We start from the raw sequence: 20,638 nt of genomic DNA, 5'->3' as shown, positions 1-20,638 counted from the left end.
ATGCGTTTCATGAATGAACCAAAGCCAATGGCAGTTAGTTGTCGCTCCCAGAGAGTGTCCGAACTTTCTAATTACGTCATTTCTTCAAGATAGAGAAAATACGGAAGGTATGCGAGAAAGTCGAGTTTTGGTACATCACTTGTGTATTCCTGAAACAAACATAAGCAGTTTAACAAAAGATAGCATTAGCATATAATGATAGGTACAAAAAAATTAACTCTGCGGAAAAATGTGTCTAATTTATCTGATCTAAGAGCAACCAAGTTGAAATCTGGCGAAACCCTTCTCATCTTTGTACTTAACTTAACAAAAGCTATATGCTATACTTAGTGTTTTATTTCATGCTTATAAATAGTGCTTCCGAAAGGCAACAGAAAATCGATGGTTTAAGACAGGAGTGGAAAACATCAAACAGTGGTCCTGAAAGCAATTTTATCCGGTGCACGACATGGCCACGTTATGCATTACAATGAAATTACTTGACATGTAGAAATCAATCCCTATTTTCAGCTATTGCACGAGGTATTACTGTAATTGATAGTAGTACAAAGCACTAATTTATTAAACCGTTGTTAGCTATTTGTGTTTATAAGATTTACACGCCGCCCATGATATAATTAGTACTATCCAAAGAACCATTTATTGCAAAACAATTGCCAGTCTCTGGTCTAAAACTATAACTCTCAATATGTAGGTAGCAATTTTCATAAATCTCACAGTCGGTCCTTACGTTTTTCAAGAAATTTATTATGGAATTTAGACGTAACTTTTATTGTTACATTGTATTATTTCTAACAAACATCGTAAGTTTCTGACTGTAGTATGTTTGAAAATTTTTCATCATAGAATTTAGCAATTTAGAAATACTGTTATTTTTTGTTTGATTGTACTGTAGATAGATTACCTTTTGCATTGTTTCCATGATTTGTTGAGCCAGTTTGGTGTCAGGCTCTATCTGCCGTTGCAGCGTTGTACCTAAAAGTTGCAACAACGCTCCTACTCCAATGCGTCCCCTGGCGGTGCGGTCTACCGAACAGAACAATTCCTGCATAAAATTTTGCAGGAGTCAATTGACATTTTCAATCTAACCCAGGAATAAATTTGTAAAAGGGTGCGACATCTACGGGAGAGAAATTATTTTGGTGTAAAGGTATTTAAGTTTTGTTATACGACGGCTGCGTTTCAATCAAATATGAGTGAACACATTTACACATTTGAACACAAGTGAACACATTTAGGTCTCAACTTAAGTTAAAACGTTTGGTCTTCTTTTATCCCTTTTAGAAGCAGGGAGTGCAACATTCCAACAACACATCAAGTGTTTTCTATGGGTGCGAAGAATAAGACTAATGGTTAGGAACGCGTTCTATTAGTATTTATTATTGCCAGCTGTAAACTAAACATTATGAAAAGCTTTTCAAGGACAGTCTTTGCATGTTGAAAGTTGCTATATTGAGTCATATTGAGCTATATTGAGCTATATTGAGCTATATTGAGCTATATTGAGCTATATTGAGCTATATTGAGCTATATTGAGCTATATTGAGCTATATTGAGCTATATTCAGGGTTGCCATCAGTCTCAAACTCAAAAATAAGGACGACTAGAAAATGAACGAGGAATACCTCCTTAAACAGTGTACAACAAGAGAAAGCAACCAATGTTCCTAAAAAAAAACAAAAAAAAAACAAGACACTATCTGCATGTTCATAATTTTGGTATCTCTTTGGTACAAAATGGTATACTAAAGGTGACAAAATGCCCAAAATAAGGACAAAAGTGCCTACCTCCGCCCTAAAAATAAGGACGAAAGTGAAAATAAGGACATTTCTTAAAAAAAAGGACAAACATATTTTCTAAGACACGGACCTTTAAAATAAGGAAAAATCTTAGAAATAAGGACGGTATGGCAACCCTGGCTATATTGCTATATTGCTCTTGGTCAAGCGGTTTCTTGAATTCAGTGGAATGGGATTGTTCAATGGAAATTATTTATCTGTTTCCTCATTACTGATTTAAATTTTATGTACTTTTCTTAAAGAAGGAACGTTGCTGCTTGTAGCACTCTTGTTTGCATATACACCTAATTAGTTTAACAATATCAACATAGAATGCCAATTATTATAAATGTAAGATCGGAAAAGATAATGATATTTATCTTATTCTTGTAATCATGGAGACTGGAAAAATACTATTTTTTGACAGATCCCACGTTTACCGCGATAAGTTTTGTTTGTTGAAGCGGATGTTTGATTAAGCTTTACCAGTTCAGGTACTTACGGTGTATTGCGCCAGGGACTCTTCGAACACTGCGAAGTTAATTTGCTCAAACATCATTTGTATGGATGGTCTGCAAAAGGTAATGCTTTTTATAGTAGTACTATATATTTAACAGAATAGTCAGTGTACGTTTACATACATATTCAACTTGTTTAAACTCAACTCAACAATAATCTCAAAAGCTGCACATGTCCTGCAAGTTAACACTATTGTTGTTTTGGTAAGAATAGATTCTATCGCAGGTTTTCATTTCATTATGTAATAATGAGTTTCTCCTACAGCTGCATTATTGTGTTTACGATTTCCCACTGCAGTGACTGTAGTTCAAACAATGAGTGAAGTATTATATGAACCATGTGGACTTGTAAACTTTAAACCTTGAAACCCAATGCGACACCTTATAATTACGACTACGTAGCGCAAATAAGAAAGGGCAAGTGACCAAAGTCCAGCTTTGTCAGCAACATGAAGACTGTTATGCATTTACTAGCGTTGCGACACAATTCGTTGTAGTTTTATATTAGATAAGCTTAGTCAGTTTTACTACCAAATTCCAATAAAATAAATAAATCTATGTTACAACACCTAACAGAAAAAAGTTTCTCTTTACAATGCATGTAAACGATGGTATAGTTCAGGGGTGTGCAAACTGCGGCTCGTCAGCATGTTTTTTGTGGCTCTTCTAGTCGAATCGTAAAATTCCAAAAAAATTGTAAAGGCTACCAAGAGTACCGTTTATGAACGTTTCTGTCTATTTTTTTCTTTATTTAGGCCAGCATTTCGTTTATGACGTAACAATGGACATAGAATCCGACATTGTTTTCAGGTATAGATTCTACACTCTATAGTCACTCTATGGCAAAGGTGGTCAAAGTGCGCCTCGCCGACATGTTTTTTATGGGTCTTCTAGTTGAAAAGTAATATCCCAAAATGACTACTAATAATATAATAACCAAATTGACAATCATTACTGATTTTGCGGCTCGCTGGTGTTTATAGTTTTCCGCAAGTGACTCTTTCATAGAACAAGTTTGCCCACCCCTGGTATAGTTAATATTACACTAGCAGCGCTAATCACAGCAGAGGGGCAACGTTCACGATAAAAACGAACTTTGTACCGTGCGACAAAGGGTGCTGTTATTAGCAATAAGTTTGTTTAGTTGTTTTGATCTATAAATCAGTACAGTTGATGCAAACGTACTGTTAGTCAGTGCTTCGAGAAAAGAAAGTATTTCAGGCCTAATTTCAAGCGAATAAGTGACAAAATTAATAGATATAGCCTAAGCCTATGCGATAACTACATAAGCAGGTAAAACGATTTTAAAATTTACAAAGCATTTAAGTTATTCCTTGAAATGAATCGATTAGTATTTTGGAAAATATAGGAAATGTTTGTGAACACTAAACAATGTGAGTATCATATGCATATGATTTAGGTATTTTAAAAACATTTTGTTAATATTTACTGAAATGGATATCGGAGATCGGCTTCAAACAGAGAATGACGAGTTCATTCAATTATGCGGAAAGCAGATTGAACTAACGAAGGAAAAGGATAGAATAAACAGACACAGATATGTAAGCCTGCATGATTTCTGATTTACTGAACTTTGTTTCAATCAAAGCTATAGCCTATAGCATAGCCTAAGTATATTCTATACGTTGGGTAACACAGTTATGTCTGTGCACAGGTATTTCTGGCAGAACTGGGAAGATTAGACACTGAACTGTCGACAGTTAGTAGAAATCTCGATGAAGTAAACCATCAACGCAAAATGTGTGAACGAAGACTTATGTGGTTGCGTATGCAACGTTTTCTCCATATTCTCTACAAATGCATCTTTTACGCCTACACTTTCATTACTTTTGTTTTAATCAATGCCCTCTACATGACCTACGTTGCTCTTATGGTAGCTGCCAACCTTGCACGAGTTATTTTGGAGAACATTTCCACTTCCAGTACAAATACTGCAAAGTTGGAAGAAACTGTTGGTTGGACTTGACCGAAGCGCCTACACCCTATATACATATAGGCTATGTAAAATGTAAATTAGAGCATAACAGTTTATTATACTGATCGTGCAATGCGTGCAACGTGGTAACTCGTATAAATGCTGTATCTTTATACTTTTTAATAATATGATGATGTATTCTTTGTAGTGTGATAGGTCAATTACATAAATCATCTGCAAAAGATTCTAAAATCTTTGCGTGTTGTTGCGTAACATTGTTTTGCTGTAATAAATTTATACCTTGGTTAATTATTAATTTTAGTGTTAGTGCAAATAATACACCTGTTATTTCCTCTATATTTTGCTCGTTATGCGTTTCCAATAAGGAAATTTTCTCATATGTTACAGTAGTTCAAGTTCGTTCCTGTGTTATTTCACGTTTCAACATATCAAGGCGGACGTGTGCCATTTTTGCAAAGCGTTGTATACTCATTCTAAATGCTAATTTACCTGACAAATTCAGTGTTACGCGATTGCTTGAACGTTGTGTTTGTTCCTATCGTATTTGTTTGTAAAATTTTTGTGTTGAAAGTAAATTTGCAAAAATATAGCCTATACCAGAGGGTTCAAACTATGGCCCGCGGCCATTACCGGGCACACGCATAACTTAGAACCAAAGATAAAAAAGTTACGGAATTGCCGTAACCTTTGCAGCTCGTCCACGAAACTCATTACGGGCTTGGCAACCTTCAATGCATAAGATGCAGCATCATTACTACCACTATGCACAATGTGGCATTGCCATCCTTTATCCGCCCATTTGTGAAATGACATCATTAATTTCATTCCGGATAAATTAATAAATAAATTGTTGTGCGACTTTTTTAAGTCGTTTGGCGATGTTTACTACTTTTTAGAATTTTTGGTTACAAAATGTGTTTTGCAGTCAATGTCATTATTCATGATCTTCACCATCTTTTTGACGTAATGGGCAAAGCAGTAATCTTTACACATAGGCAGTATAGGCCAAAATGGCCCGGCCACTGGTTAACTTGGTAGCACATGGCCCTCAGTAAAAAGAGTTGGGACACCACTGACCTGTACCATTTACTCTGCGAAAGCTGTATTGACTTACGATAGTTTGACTATTTTGCCTGAGAGACAAGACATTGCAATAAATTCTTCCGGACCGATGGGTTGGTTTTGCGCAGCAAATTCGTACAAGCAGTAAAGAAATCGTTGTTGATGTTGGGTAAGATCTGCAGAGCAGACTGAAAGCACCTGGTGAAAGGAGATGTTCCTGCAAATGTTAAGTGAACATAACGATATGTCTGGTTATACTAACTATTTCAAAACAAATCAGTTTGTTGAAAAATCACTTACTCAGCGCTTTCCTTAACGAGTTCATCATATTTTGTCTTCATTTCTAAATATTTTTGCTCCGTAACAATTGAGTCTTCCAGTACCGAAATAGAAATTAGCGGATTAAGCTGGGTCTTTCCGTCGGGGCTGGCGCTCGGGGCTGCCATGGACCTCGATCGATCTACCGGCGTGTCTCTTACTAAAGGGGAACTTTGTTTTGTTCTAAAAATTGGTATATAACATTTTAGAAAAAAATATTTCTGGCTGTTAGTACATCAAAAGCTAAAAAAAACTTTGTTTTCGTGAGTGACATATTGTGAGGAAATGTCGGTAAACTTAAAAAACTACCAATCTAGTTGTTATATGCAGGGCTACTTACAAGTCACTTTCTTCCTCTTCGGGCAATGTGGGCGGAGGCTCGATAACTTCTATCTGTTCAACTGGCTCGTGCATTTTTATCATCTATCATACGTTACACAAAAATTACGCGAAACTAAACATTCATATTCAGACTATAGACCGAAATCAGATACTTTCGTAACTACAACGCAAAATTATCCCTTATAAGAAGTTACAGTTTATTTGCGAGATGACCTTTATCACCAGCGCTACCTTATAACACCATTATCAGCTTTTTATAGAAAACTAATGGAAAACCTTGTATCTATCATAAGAACATCATGGATTACCATGGATGATAAAAAATAATCAAGAAGCAACTTACAGGAGTGGGTTGAGGCTGTGGCTTTGGCTCCCTCTTTTCTTCAATGGTATTTTTAATAGAACTCATGGTTGTTTTTTCCGGTAAGGTTCGTGGAGTTGGGGAAACTGAAATTGCTATGAAAATTAAAATGTAATGGAACAATTTTTGAACCTATGAAAAAATTTTCTAAGTGTCACGTCATCACATACCAGGAACCGGTACACTTTGCACCAACAAGTCTACATTTTGTCGGACATGGGGTTGTGGTCCTATCTGTTTAAAAGTGGCCCTTTCTCGTGACGCTGCAGTCTTTAATATTGTTTGATGGCGACGTGGAGGCGGAGAAGGAGATGGTTTTATCGCCGGTTCTCGAATAGAGTCCAAGGTTGTGGTTGGTGGAGGAGGAGCAGGAAATTCTCCAGGAGTAGGACGTTTCATTGCACGCAAGGTGTGATGATATCTGCAAATAAAAACAGCAATTCTCAGGCTAAATCCTTATAAATCGTTAGAGGAGTTTGCATTGTTCGATATATTAAAGTATATAAAGGGCTTAGAAAACTATTGTACTCTGGTAGTCGTATTCCTCGTCCGGTGTAAATATCTCTTGCAGTAGCTGGTAAAATTAGTTCCTTTAGTTTCTGAATTTCGGCTTGCAAACTATATCTTTCACCTTTGGCCATTTCAAAGCCTTGCAGGTTTAACTTTCTCCCGCCCCATCTGCGAAAGAGCAAAAACGCAAAACTGTGATGTGATACGCATTTTTTTGCTAAAATGGGTGACAGTATGTATGCTGAGGGGAGACCGGGGATGGATATCCCATTTTCAATGTTTATGTAAATTAGTAGCTGTAGTATAGGCTAATTCAAATGTTATAAGCTTTTTGATAGATATTTAAAAAATAAGACCTTCTGCCGACTTAAAACTCACACTTTTGGCATGGTTTCAGCCGTTTTAATGGTTCACGAAGATTTGAAAATTTCAAAAGTTTGTGGGTGAAAATCTACTCTGCCGCCGTTTTGGTTGTCACACACCTAAGGAAAACTAAGCCACCTTCGACAGTCGCATCCGTTTATGGTTAATCGGCATTCTTTTTATGAAATTTCGAAATAGAATATGGTGAACTGCTAGCAATTATCTTCAATCATAATTTCTTGCAACAGTGTGTTAACCTTTTGCGTTTATGCCCAAAAAAGTGCTTGCAATGATCTTAATGCTGTATTTTTCCATATACAACTGCACGTTCTGCTCTTGGCGAAACATCTTTTTTATGTGGCTGAGTACAAGTGTTGAAATATAGTCCCAATCTATAGCCCAAACTAAACTTATAATCGTACAATTAGCCTATATAAAATGTCACAGTAACGACACTTTCGCAAAAAAAAGTTTCTTATTATGCGACAACCGGTGTTTAAAATGGTGGCTACGGCAATGCGCCGACACGGGATTGCACCCAACGTAATTGCGCCCACACAGAATTGCACCCTCACGGAATTGCATTCATAAGGGGTTGAGCCAATACTAAATCGCACACGCACAGAATCAGAGGCGTACCTAGGGTTTTCAGTGCCCGGGGAAAGAGGCAATGGGCTATTTATTTCCCTTCACCTTTATCAAAATAAATGAGAAAAACGAACACCGAAGGAGCGACCTGTAATGGAATTTGCCTACTTTCCGCCTTTGACCATTTCGTCCAAAATGTCCAAATCATGAAATGCATTCTATCATTCATACGTAAAACAACAGTTGGCAATTAATGTTGTACAATTTTGAAACACCGTATAAAACGATTTTGTAACGCCATATAAAACGATTTAGATTTCGCGTAACCATAGATATAGCATAAACATAATATATTAACGTTATAGAGCTTATATCTATGCGTGTAACCTACCTGTTAAGATAAATATGTTTTTCTAAAATCTAGATCATTTAACGGATAAGTAATCGCACATAACAAAATGCGATGAAATAAATGGAATAAAGATGTGAAACGCCAATGTCTCCCAAAAGGGTATTTGTGATGAAGCACGGCCCAATAATGCCCTTCTTTATATTTTAGCGCACCAGCATTACCCAGCCATACGGTTCTAGGCCTATTATAAACAGTTCTGTACGTACGCACGTATTTCCTTATGTATTAGTGTACTTGTTTGAAGCAGACCCAAACCCTGAACGTTTGCCATCCGTTGTGGGTGCAATTCCGTGGATACAATCACTATGGAACCGTTTAAAATATAGCACTTCTCGCATCCAGCACCTGTGATGTTTAGCCCCATGCAGTTTTTCCTAACTTATTTGGCTATATATAGAAATATTTTACAATATTTTGTTAATGTTTTGGGCTATCAGTATTTTGCAGAAAAGAAGTATGACTTTTATTGTATTGTTTATTATTCGCCATTGACTGTGGAGAGCGAAAATTATGGTGCCAACCTTGTTGTAGACTGGTCGAAAAAGAAATACGCTCACAAACAATCAACGAATGAGAGAAGGGGTCAATGCCCTGAGCTCGGCTTAAAACGTGCAGGGAGTAAATTACAGTGGCGCTACAACGTTGGAAGATAAGCACGGTCACCGAACTCAAACATGTTAATGTGAGGGCAAGTCCAAAAAAAATTGGCCTTAAATCAAAGAATATTTGCCCGTAAGTATGCTGGGGAAAGGATTTATAATAACATGTTGTGGTTAAACTGTTATTGCCAAAAATATATCGCTAATTTACATTAATATCAACAAAAGGAAACGTTAACGTCATGCTGCATTATGTGAACGAGGATGATTAATTTAAAACACCAGCCCAAGGACTGGGTCTTTATTTTGTGGCCAGGTTTAGAGCGATAATAAGATTCTTAAGTGCACGGATACATACACGAACTTACCGATGTTCTAAAGCTTCCCGTTTTCGCTTTAAGCCTCTGACTTTCTCTACCATTGCAACCTCGGCCTGCAGTCTTTGATTTTGCGTTAATTCTTCCAAAAATACGGGTCGATTTTGTGGATCGTACTACAGGAATAATATATGTTGGAAATTTAAAAACTATTAAAAATGTTTATACTAAGAAACTTCCCAAGCTTACAATAAACCGTCCAGTATGGAAAGGAACAGGTTTTGTTTTTGCAGGAAGGGAAAAAGTTCTTCCACCGAATGTGTCAAGATGTCGACGCATTATAGGTACAGATCTTAATATCGTAGCTGACTGGAAGCTCTTGTTTTGTTCGGTGTGTATGACAGGTGAAAGTAGCTGTAGTTTGAAAAATTTAATATGGTTGAAGTAAATGTAAACCGGTAAGGTACCAAGTCATCCAATGCTCAAACCGTCATTGATTCAAGATATTGATCATCTATAGTGTGCCTCCAATTGTCTGCCGTTCTTGCTAGAGGCGGAAAGCGTTCAGTTCCACGCCTAATAGAACGAACAGCTGTTTTAAATTTAGGAACAAGTTTGCATATAAGTAAATGACAGGTTACCGATAGATCAATTGTCCAAAATAATTATTCTAATTTTTAACACAAAATTAAAAATGCAAGTTACGTAGCCTGCCATGGGCTAGCACCAGGCCTGCTTTGCATAGCTGCTCGGATCCTTGAGTGGGGAGTAAATGGCGGCAGAATTGGGGAATGCTGCATATTCACGTTCTGCAACAACACAGGCCTACAATTAAACCGTTTATTTGTCTGTAAACTGTGATCTAGAAATCTACACGAGATTTGTTGCACTGTATGACTGGTAAGTAACCGACAAATTCAGCGTAATTGACACAGGCAAAAACTAGTCTACTATCCGCAGCAACGTTAGTTGCAGGTAGGCTATTAATCAGTATACATAGGCCTACATTTTTCTCTGTCTCGTTCATATAGCAAACCTCAACTCACAGGGTTTACATCTGGGACAGGTGAATACGTTGGAATCATCTTGAATGTTTACACGACACAAAGACTGACATGAACTCCAAGTTTATGTCATCGTAAAACGTCTACATTATGAAATTTTAAATGAATTATCTTGTAACTACAAACCTTGAAGAGCTATTATCCTTTGCTACTAAATATGAACATCGAAAATTATATTCTTTCCGCTTTCAAAACTTTTGCTTCAAAAGGTAGAAACATATGCCAATAAAATTTTTTAGCAGCTATTACCTGACAGACGTCCCCATAGGATAGTAATCTTATATCACCCAAGAAACGGCCGATGCCATGAAATTTGATACTATTATGAAAACCTAAGGACAATTGAACTATTATTATACATTCCATTGCGTGTTTATTGTTTACTGGTTTGTTGTAAAACAAATCTTACAAATAAAACAGTGCCTTATAAATAAAGGGTCTATGAAAAATTAATGTCTGAAAATAAAACCTTCTTGTTTATGCAACCTCATCACTTTTACAAGATTTTGGGGTTGTATAGGCCTACTTACGTGAACGATAACAGGTATACAAATATTTTTATTCACCGAGATTTGCTTGCAATTATTTTAGATTTTTAGAACATCTAAAACTGTATTGTACGAACACTACTTTTGTAAACGGGCTTTAGTATGCACAAAACTCATATTTTCTACATTATAATATATTCTGTTATATTTAAAATTTATGGCCAAAAAACAACGGAATCATTTCTCTGTATTTAAACATCAAAAATTCTGTCTGATACGAGATACTTCATTTACAAAAGCCTAGGCTCTGTTAAAATTAAATGCGTCAAATATAACCTGTATTTTTGTAAGTGCTTTAGGTTTAAGTATTATTTATAAGATATTAAAGAAATGTTTATGGTATACTAAATGGACGCTAACACTGCTGCCGAGATCACAACAGCTTCTTCAAAATTATCTTTGTTCTTCAATTATGCGTTATTGCATATATTAATTATCAATATGAAACTTTCTTTGGTTTGAAATTCGTTCATTGTCGGTCAAGTGCAACAATTTACGGTTGTAGACCGCGCTTATTTAGGCTACTGTAATTGTGCGATGGACTTACGTTTATATTCATACATGAAGATTAAAAGGCATTTTATTAAGTTTAAGTTGTGCATTAATTTAATAAATTTACGGATTTATATTGTAGCATAGGCCTATAGGCTACTAAAAAAATTAAATTAAGTCTAAATCGCTGGCAGTAAAATATAATACATAGGCTACTGTTAGGCTATGAATATGCCCATTAAATAGTTTTTTTTTATATTTAAACTATCAAAATTCCATCTTGAATTCTATACAGTTTCGTCGCTAAGAGATTAGCTTATAAGTTACATCTTTATCTCGTCACTGATACAGGAAGCATAATGTTTATGCTAAGCTATATGAGATGACAAAGTTTGTTTCTGCAGGTTGAAGGCCTACTGTTGGAAAGTCTATAAACTGCAGGATGTGGCGCTTTACGCTACACGATTTACTTTTAACAATTAAATTTCCATGTGTTGTATATATGGAATAGGCCTATCTACGAAGAACCGAAAGGGACAGTGCCGTATATATCGTCACATATGCCTCCACTTAATACAAAGAAGTTGATAATTAACTAATAACTTTCGTTAAGCGAGTAGTGGGAGCTAAACACATTGGTCTGTGCTTACGTTTCTACTGTAAAATTACTACAACCTAATCTTTGGACAATATCAAAAAATAATACTTTAAATACACTAACTATTTCTACTTAAAACAGCTAAAATAGCTTTTTTTGTCTGGAAGCAGTATCTTCACTTTCTTGTCATTTCGGTCCTACACTTTCCCTAGCATAAAATGTCTGAGAGGGAAAAAGATTTTCATCTATTTTGTTATTGTAACCATTTAATCAATCAATTTCTTATTTTTCGTCATAAGCGTTGTGGGAACGACAACAAAAAATGATTGATTGTCATGAATTTTATAGGTCTAAGATAGCACAAACGTTATGAACCCTGTTATTGTTTTATAAACCATCATATTTTCCTTGGTAAACACGCGGGTAATTCGGCCTTGCACGTTGCACCACATATTTAGTTTCGTAAGTGCTCACTTCCTTACACCCTGCACACGTCAATGATTTATTTTCCAACACAGCACGCCATAGCAATATTATTACTTATACGCATTAGCCTTGTGTTTAGGAAGAAATTCAAAATTTTCTGGAACTTTTCCCAGTAACATTTCGCTGAAAATAAAAAAAATCGGTTAAGTAATATCCTGAAAACAACAACGAATAATACATACTACCAGTTTTACTATCAAAATTTCGTAATTGGACTTCTTCACGAACGGACTTCTAGAAGAACCAGGCTTAACACTATAACTTTATATAATGATAAATGATGAATTCATAAACACCTAATCTTAACCCAGTCGTTGCAATTAGGACTAGCCATCAGCGTTTCCAGGTCGTCTCTACCAAAATAATATGGAGGCCGTTCGTTGATTCTTTGTGGCGCATGTTCTAACAAACCAACAGGTATGTACCTAAAGAAAACCAGCGTGATGATTAAGGTTGTGAGCAACGCAGGTACGTCCTTAAGCCTCCACTGAAATAATATCATTACAATTGAGACAGTATTGCTAAAACTTGACAATAGTTAAGATATTTTGGGTTATGTTGAGATTTTGGATTACTGTAGTTATGGCGTGGTTGGGGTTAAAATAGAGATCTGCTTTCAGCACCCAGCCTTTGCTTTTCCAACTATAATGCAGGTAGATTTGGAAACGTAGTAAAGCCACATCATAATAGCACACAAACCTATGCAAGAAGGAGCACCATTCTAACAAAAACCTCCTCGTAGTGGCAATGCCTCTTGTGTCTGATCCCCAATGCATAAGGCCCTCATTCACAAAGTTTTTAAGCAAATCAAGTCTTTCAGAACTTGATATATCCCAATCTCTTCGTTCCTTTATCTCCGTAAAAATCCATGGCTTTATAAGCGCGCCTCTTTAAACAAAAGTGACAAAAATGAACAATCAACATACCAACCAGACCAAATTTTCAAAAGTTGACATCCAATGAAATAACATTTGGATGACAATGCAAAAGCTGAAATATTACCTTGCTATCATAATACCCGCAACAGAAGTGTTGTCAAGAGCTGAATAATAATCGTGGTAAGAAAGAACATCACCGTTACCAAACACAGGCATGGGGTCAGCAGCCTGGGCACATTTATCAATGTAATTCCAATCTGCTACCCTAGTGTATCTTGCTTCACGAGATCTGCCATGCACCTGAAGAATATATCGCTCAAGTATAAATATTTCTGTAGTAATAGGAGTCAGGTCATCCTTGTACTGTCAATAATTATGTCATCAACGTCTTAGCTAAGTATGGAACATAGCAAAAAACATCATCTACTTGGAACATTTACAAGTGAACCAGTTTAAATTACCATTTACAATTTCACATACAATACTTACAGGTAAAAAACAGGTAACATCTTAAAGCCTGTTTTTTGATAACAATTAATTTCACAACTTTAGTTAACTATTCTTTTGAACTTGGGTGGGGATTTCATGTAGTTCTTGATTAACCATCAAGATAACTGTTTTAATATATTAATATTACTCAAGTGGATAACATTTGTACTTAATGTTACTTAAACTTAAATTGTCCTATATGGTCCTAACATACATAGATACAACTTACCGTTGCCAATGCAACATTACAATCACGAATTATAGGCAAGATAGAATGTGCATTATTTTTCCCTGTTTCTATCCCGGTGCGCAACTTGCATGTCAATGGAATATCAAGTACCGCCTCCATGCAGGTTGTGATATCAAACAGTTTTTTGCTTCGCCTCATTAAGGCTGACCCCGCACCCTTAATAAACAAAGCACACAAGCCATGAATTATTTGATGGCAGAATTTTTTTCCATTTGGAGACTTCTTTGATCACTGAATTCTTTCCTATCCATCACACATTCAAGTGGTGTTACCTTTTTATAAATCAAATCAATTGGACAGCCCAAGTTAATATCAATGAAGTCAATATCACAGGTTTTGTTCAGTAGTTCTGCACATCTTGCCATTGTGTCCGGAAAAGCACCACATAACTAGACCATAATTAAATAGTTTTATGTTCATGCAGAACATTTTCTTAATAGCCATACAATACAAAAGCAAAAAAACAAAAGCACACGAGACATAGTAAATACTCCCTATAATTGCTAGAACAATCTAAGTAGGAGTGTACTAACTTGCACACCAAATATATCTTCACTTGGATGACGCTTCATCAGTGCCCATTCTGAGATATTTGCTTGCAAAAGATTTGTGGCTACAGCCATTTCACCACATGTTATATCTGCTCCAAGTCTTTTGCACGTGACACGAAACGGTAAATTCCCACACTGTCCATACAAAGTAAAACAGAGTTATATTCTGATAAACGAATTGCACTACTGCATTAAACTGTTACCACTAGTAGGGGATTGTCTGTATTTTGCTTAAAATGTCACCAATCTGGATATAAAAAAAGGACTTGCAAAACCTTTTAAAGGACAAATGGTACCACATTCAGACCTCCAAAAGTTACTTTATCTTCTAGGCAAATTTTTTTATCAGACTCGTCAAATTTTGTGATTAATTATTATGTGGTATTTTGTGGCTTGAACGGCTGGCCTTCGCCCACTTTATTAGCAAAAGCTCAATTTTTGGCCCAGCTTTTCAAAATTATGTGAAATTGATGAGTACTTTGAAAATATTATACTGTTCTAATATATTTTAATTTTATACCGTTATTGTATATGCTGTTATAGCTTACAGTAGCTCTGTACTTGTTGTTTTATACTTTCAGATGCTATATAAATGTTATTATTGTTAAATATTAGTTTAAAAACAATTTTAAATGAAGACATTAAATGCAGAGGCGTAAATAAGGTGGGGCAGAGCAGCCATATCCAGGCACTAAATGACGTCAGAATTTTTCATAATACTTACAAAATGGCAAACATGCTGGTGGCAACGAACAAACTTCACAAAAACAATATGTTTTAATGTTGTCTGAAAAGTGTTAACCAGATTTTAAAGTAAAATAAAACAAGATATATTTTGGCACTCTGAAGTTTAACTTTATATTTTTTGACACGAGCTTTCGCAAGCATAAGCTTGCTTCTTCAGGTGTACTCTGAAAAAAGAACATAAAAAATTAACACTTTTCACAGAACACCTGAAGAAGCAAGCTTATGCTTGTGAAAGCTCGTGTCGAAAAATATAAAGTTAACCTTCAGAGTGCCAAACTATATGCTGTTTTTACAATGTTGTAAGAAATTTAAGTAGCTTACAGTGGTTAATGGTGCCAAATACAATTTATTTTTGAAATCAATTTTCTTCTTTTCCGGTGGTCTCAAAGAAATGACATCACTGTCAAGGACACAGCCACTATTCGATTCTGTTGAAACGCTATTATCAGGTTCAGTATCATGTGTCACATTTACTGAACTCAAAGTCCCAGTTTTTTGGTCATCGTTGTCTATGTCATTACTTTCATCCTTGGCACACTTCCGCCTTTTCTCTTGCTTAAGAGAAATGCCTTTTAATGCAGTTTCTGTCCGGTTGAAACCAACTTTGCGTTTCCGTAAGCTTAGTTGTAAATCCCTTGACAGCACATTCTTTACAGGAACATACTGCGTAGACTTCATATCTTCATCCACTACATTGCTGTATCCTAATGAAAACATTCAATAATAATTGTGCAATGTGATCATCTTGTCCTTGTCAAAAAAAGAACAGTGGCATTTTAAGTTGGTACAACATAATGTATTTACCGTTTTCAGGATTGTATTCAACATGGTCACCAGCAAATCGACAAGCATAGCTATAATTGCAAAATCCATACTTTCTGTATGAAAAACAGTCTTCTCCAAGATCAGAAGGTTTGATTTTCATGTAATCTGATATGTCATGAAGATATTTGCATTTGTCACCAAAAGTACACGTTCCTTCATCAGTAATCTTTGAATCAAAAATCACTATCTGTTGCTATTAAAGGTGATGGCAAGCAATTATGCAAAATATGACAGCCCCTTACCTTACTTGGACACAGTTTTTCCTCAAGCTTTTCTTTCTGCGGCCGAGGTCTGCGTTTGTTTTGTCCGCGAGCTTTTGTATGTTTGCTTTCCAATTTAGTGGCATTGATGTTTTCACTTTCCTAATAAAATCAGTAATTGTTTAAGCAATATCATTCTGGAAGTTATGTTGCCATAATCGACAAACAGAATATTTACAAGCATCATTAACAAACACAGCAATAATACCAATTGCTTTGTAATGATATTAACCTGCAATAATATAGTCACATTATATAGTCACATTTAAGCACAGTAAAGCAAAGCAATGACTTACAACAGACAAAATTTCTCCTGTAACATTTTTCCTTTCATTGCCACCTTTCTTTGCTAAAACAAACCTATAATTGCAAAACGTATAAAGAAAAACTTTGTGTGCAAATGTTCATCTTGCCCATAAAACTTGATCAAAAGAAGGAGTTTAAAACTACATACTCATTGAACGATACGGCATAAATGGTATTACTTATAACTTTTCAGTAGTATATACACCTGTTTTAATTATTTATTGTTAACAAACTATGCTAGAACTAAATTTTTAAGTGCACCATTGGTTCAAAATAATAATATCAGATTTAGTTCTCAGATAAAAAAAATTAACTAAACTAAACTGAAAACATGACATACTCTCTCTTGATGTAAGCATTTCCATCACCACTCTCAGGTATAAAACTTTTATAATTACTCATATTTTTATACCAAGTTTATTGATGACAACTTTCACACATAAAGATCCAGCTAAGATGTCTCTATAATTTTTATTTTAGACAATAAAAAGAAAGAAATATGATATCCCTAAAAAATAAAAGTCTATGTTCGTATTAGAGATAATACATCAAAGTGGAACACTATGCAGCAATTTTACAAAACAGTTGAAAAATCTTAAATATTCATTGCAACTTTTTTTCATATTATACGTGTATATATGTTATTCTTGCAGGAGTATTAAATGCATACAAAGTCAGTTCCGCACTAAACAATAATGATGTGTAATGAGGTTATGATTATGAAACCTATTAAATATGCAGTCAAGTTCAGCGCTTTTACCTTTGGATTACAATATGATTCATGAACTTTACTTTTCATTTGTGATGTACTGATAGGCGCTAAAATCCTAACAAAAGTAAACCACTGATTCTGAGTACAACATGAACAACCTTGTAGTCACTTTGCAGTTGTAGTTATAATTGGTTTTACAGTAGGGTTGCTAAATAATCTGAATTAGTCAGTTATCCTTTCAAAAAGTGCAAAAAACAAGCGAAAATGCAAGCTTTAATTTCATGTATGACATCACAAGGCACTGCATATGGATTCACACTGTGATAGGTAACACAATAATTGCGGGCTCTGCGCCAAGATATCATCATTTGCTTTTAGGAAGACCATTTTATATATAATAGTAAGTTAGCAACCCTAGTGCCAGTGTCAACAATCAATTTTTTTGCAAAACTAATGGATCCGTTATGTACGAGGTATTTTGCATTATGTCTCAAAGGGACTGTAGAGTGTAAAAGTTATCTGCTATACATTTGTCCACAGATCCATTACCAGCAAAGTAGAATGCATTAAAAAAAATAGGAAACCATCCAAATCAACCTTTTCATCCGATATAAGCAGTTATGCTGGTTATCCGTCATATGCGAGGTTCACTGCATACTGCACTCGTATTGAAAACACAATCAACAAATGTCTAAGCTTACCAAATCACAGATACACAAAAAACATTTTTCTTAATAATAACAGAATTTGAGGAAACTGATTTCCAAAAATTGAAAATCGGTAAACGATTGTTTTACTATGTGACAAGTAAAAACTAATTCAACATTATTTAATATAGGAACTCGTATAGTATCTTCAATTTTTAGCCATTCACTGTGCGGAGACAAGATTATGATGCTGACCGTTATGGCTCTTCAAAGAACGTACTCATGAAGAATTAAGGAACAGGAAGCGGTAATGCCCAAGGGCTTAAAACATACAAAATGGTAATAATACAAGTGTGCTGTAAGATGGTAGGTAAGTATTTCGTTCAAACAAGCTTTGATTATTTAATACATAGTAGTGTACTGAACTACCAGCTTAGCTTTTAATAATGCTTTAAAAAAGTTTATAAATATACATAATTTAGCGATTTATTTTAAAAACTTTTACAATTTATTTCCCAAAGTTATTATCATATTTAGAAGTAATTTAGTATTTTTACTTTTTAAGCACACTCCTCAAATATCGTTGTTGCCTTTTTATAACACACTTGGGTGAACAGTCCCAAACATGAGAAAGGTTATTAAAACTTAAAAGAAAAACAAATTATCAACAACCGGCAAAAAAAAACACACACAGGCAAGCGCAATAAATGACCAAAGCTATTCTCGGGTGGTGAGAAATCATCGCTTAGTTTAGTTCATGCAAAGGCTTTTCTCAGTTCATGGATAAAGATTCCAATACCATAAAAACAGTGTACAATCTTTACTTTCTAGTTAATAGTATGTAACTACTGTAGTATATTAATTTGGGGTTGTAATAAGTGCTATGCTGTGTTTGTCATGAGAAACGGTAGAGATAAGAACATCCAAAAAATGTTACCACAATTTTAAACATGCACAGAATAATTGCATTTGAAAATAAATTCAACACTTTATCCATTTGATAAAACATTTCAAGCCCACGTTTAATTGATCTTTGAATGCACAATAAACAATCTTTCACACAACACAATTTCCAGGCTAAATTAAATGCTTTATTTTATGCAAAATGTCCACACCACTAACCCAAAATGCACACTTTGCTAAAATGTTTTTTGTTGACAACGTAGAAGATGAAATGATTTTTTTCTCAAGAGGGTAATCTTTTCGAGCAAATACATAGTCATTGGAGTGTAATCTTTCACATGGACAATAATCATTTGAGCCATCTCCAATATAGCAAACACTAATGTAGTTAGTTCCACTTTTCAGCATTTCATCTTTGTATTCCATTAACAATTGCCCTTTACACATGTTGACTGGACATGCAGAATGACTGTGTGAATGGCAATTTAGTACATGAAGCTTGCCATTTTGAATGGTGGCTTTGTTTGTACAAATATGCTTTATAATGGAGCGCAATCCTTGCACTTCTAAAATGCTCTCAATAAACCATTGATTAGAATCAGAAACAATGATGCAGTCAAATATGTGAGAATTGGCTTTCAGGAATTCAAACAATTCTAGCATCCCATCCACGATTTTCATATTTTTTAATTTCATCTTCATCTCATTTAATGTAAACTTGTTGTTGTACAAATAGTCAAAGACTTCATTCATAAAGTTTGTCCATTTACCCTTTTCGTACTGATTCCATAAAGCTTGCTTTGCTTCACTTGATTGTATCATGTCAAATACAACCATATCAGTGTTGTCTTGTACAAAAGTATGGTCAAAGTCAAATACAACTAACCTTTTACTTGTCTTTTTGTTCATATTTCAGCTGTTTTTAAGTAAAAATATAGAAAAATTTAAACCATAGTCCCTTTCCGAGCTATGTCAGTCACTTCTATAGCTGGCAAAAATTTTTTGATCGCTTTTTCCAAATACAGTAGATTAAAACTTATGTGTTTTAAAATCTGTTTGCCTTGCCTCAACAATGGAAATTGTTGACCCACTTCGGTTTTTTGCTCTTCGCTGCAAGCGTTTTGGCCATCAAATAACTATGATCTAATTTTAGGTGAATAGTATATCAATTTCTTTATATAACAAAGAAAAATTTATTTCGGGGGATTCATTTCACAGCTGTTTGAATTCTGCGCACTTAATTTGTTTGGTTTGACGTCACGGAACGTGGCTAACATAGCGAGACTTGACGTGACGTACAAGCAACACAAAAAATGCAATACAAAGGCCCACAAAAAATTTTCCTTGCATTATAGCAAAATATAAATTAGTAGACTAATGTTTATACGATTTTTATTACGGTATTATATATACATTCACAGCAGACACTAACATATTTAGGATCAGCAAAGTTGAAACAACTCTTTTCCTCAAGAACCCAGTTTTGGGCAGTAGGCTTGTGGCGGTCACGGCGTTAGAACTCAAATTTTTGCGCTTCGCACATTTTGGCAGCGTGGGTAAATGGTACATGCGGGAATTTTAGACTCAGCTTTCAAAACCTTTTTCAAGTCCACTTAATGCAATCTTAAATACTCCACTGACAGCAGGTACCGCGCAAAACTCTTACATGATTTACGTGGTATATTTCGCTGACTGGTACGTTAACGTCGATCTCTGGTCCAATTACTGATCTCTATGAACACGCTATAAACATCTCT

At 35.1% G+C, this 20,638-nt stretch overlaps 4 protein-coding genes across 7 annotated transcripts; 1 reads left to right on the top strand and 3 right to left on the bottom strand.

The window, feature by feature from the left end:
* Nucleotides 1–10: 10 nt before the first annotated feature.
* On the bottom strand, nucleotides 11–10,521 carry LOC143469030 (uncharacterized). Of its 4 annotated transcripts, XM_076966681.1 has the most exons (15): nucleotides 10,439–10,521; nucleotides 10,172–10,272; nucleotides 9,831–9,934; nucleotides 9,614–9,701; nucleotides 9,375–9,539; nucleotides 9,177–9,301; nucleotides 6,865–7,014; nucleotides 6,507–6,757; nucleotides 6,319–6,431; nucleotides 5,974–6,056; nucleotides 5,616–5,816; nucleotides 5,368–5,532; nucleotides 2,281–2,350; nucleotides 905–1,045; nucleotides 11–149 (listed from the first exon to the last, which is right to left on the bottom strand). In XM_076966681.1, the coding sequence occupies exons 2-15, from the start codon at nucleotides 10,208–10,210 to the stop codon at nucleotides 72–74; spliced, it is 1,773 nt and encodes a 590-aa protein (XP_076822796.1). In that variant the 5' UTR covers nucleotides 10,211–10,272; nucleotides 10,439–10,521; the 3' UTR covers nucleotides 11–71. The 4 variants fall into 4 exon arrangements, with proteins under 4 accessions (XP_076822796.1, XP_076822950.1, XP_076822720.1 ...); XM_076966835.1 differs by lacking the exon at nucleotides 10,172–10,272 and having other exon boundaries at nucleotides 10,316–10,456; XM_076966605.1 differs by lacking the exon at nucleotides 10,439–10,521 and having other exon boundaries at nucleotides 10,172–10,309.
* On the top strand, nucleotides 3,477–5,132 carry LOC143469498 (uncharacterized). The gene is made up of 3 exons (XM_076967248.1): nucleotides 3,477–3,589; nucleotides 3,717–3,858; nucleotides 3,972–5,132. Exons 2-3 carry the CDS (start codon nucleotides 3,751–3,753, stop codon nucleotides 4,281–4,283), a joined length of 420 nt encoding a protein of 139 aa, XP_076823363.1. The 5' UTR covers nucleotides 3,477–3,589; nucleotides 3,717–3,750; the 3' UTR covers nucleotides 4,284–5,132.
* A 1,794-nt stretch (nucleotides 10,522–12,315) lies between the features above and the next one.
* Nucleotides 12,316–17,099, bottom strand: LOC143460498 (tRNA-dihydrouridine(47) synthase [NAD(P)(+)]-like). Its single transcript, XM_076958019.1, has 12 exons — nucleotides 16,960–17,099; nucleotides 16,610–16,673; nucleotides 16,296–16,415; nucleotides 16,033–16,219; nucleotides 15,550–15,932; nucleotides 14,464–14,616; nucleotides 14,203–14,319; nucleotides 13,910–14,086; nucleotides 13,316–13,491; nucleotides 13,013–13,201; nucleotides 12,610–12,738; nucleotides 12,316–12,436 (listed from the first exon to the last, which is right to left on the bottom strand). The coding sequence occupies exons 1-12, from the start codon at nucleotides 17,019–17,021 to the stop codon at nucleotides 12,364–12,366; spliced, it is 1,830 nt and encodes a 609-aa protein (XP_076814134.1). The 5' UTR covers nucleotides 17,022–17,099; the 3' UTR covers nucleotides 12,316–12,363.
* A 42-nt stretch (nucleotides 17,100–17,141) lies between these two features.
* LOC143460506 (pyridoxal phosphate phosphatase PHOSPHO2-like) lies at nucleotides 17,142–20,139 on the bottom strand. The gene has a single exon (XM_076958031.1). The coding sequence runs from the start codon at nucleotides 19,788–19,790 to the stop codon at nucleotides 19,056–19,058; it is 735 nt and encodes a 244-aa protein (XP_076814146.1). The 5' UTR covers nucleotides 19,791–20,139; the 3' UTR covers nucleotides 17,142–19,055.
* Nucleotides 20,140–20,638: the final 499 nt, after the last annotated feature.

Source organism: Clavelina lepadiformis, chromosome 1 (genome assembly GCF_947623445.1).
Source record: "Clavelina lepadiformis chromosome 1, kaClaLepa1.1, whole genome shotgun sequence".
NCBI lineage: Eukaryota > Metazoa > Chordata > Ascidiacea > Aplousobranchia > Clavelinidae > Clavelina > Clavelina lepadiformis.
This window is presented reverse-complemented; position numbering and strand designations above follow the sequence as displayed.

What these genes read in the sequence shown, in the direction of transcription:
- LOC143469498 (XM_076967248.1), top strand. Translation starts at nt 3,751, where the DNA reads ATGGATATCGGAGATCGGCTTCAAACAGAGAATGACGAGTTCATTCAA. An exon ending in GAATAAACAGACACAGATAT is followed by an intron (nt 3,859 to 3,971) that starts GTAAGCCTGCAT and finishes GTCTGTGCACAG; the next exon opens with GTATTTCTGGCAGAACTGGG.
- LOC143469030 (XM_076966681.1), bottom strand. Translation starts at nt 10,210, where the DNA reads ATGATTCCAACGTATTCACCTGTCCCAGATGTAAACCCT. An exon ending in CGGGAAGCTTTAGAACATCG is followed by an intron (nt 7,015 to 9,176) that starts GTAAGTTCGTGT and finishes GCTCTTTCGCAG; the next exon opens with ATGGGGCGGGAGAAAGTTAA. An exon ending in TCATGGAAACAATGCAAAAG is followed by an intron (nt 150 to 904) that starts GTAATCTATCTA and finishes TGTTTGTTTCAG; the next exon opens with GAATACACAAGTGATGTACC.
- LOC143460498 (XM_076958019.1), bottom strand. Translation starts at nt 17,021, where the DNA reads ATGAGTAATTATAAAAGTTTTATACCTGAGAGTGGTGATGGAAATGCT. An exon ending in TGAATACAATCCTGAAAACG is followed by an intron (nt 15,933 to 16,032) that starts GTAAATACATTA and finishes TGTTTTCATTAG; the next exon opens with GATACAGCAATGTAGTGGAT. An exon ending in AACGACTGGGTTAAGATTAG is followed by an intron (nt 12,437 to 12,609) that starts GTGTTTATGAAT and finishes TTTTATTTTCAG; the next exon opens with CGAAATGTTACTGGGAAAAG.
- LOC143460506 (XM_076958031.1), bottom strand. Translation starts at nt 19,790, where the DNA reads ATGAACAAAAAGACAAGTAAAAGGTTAGTTGTATTTGACTTTGACCAT.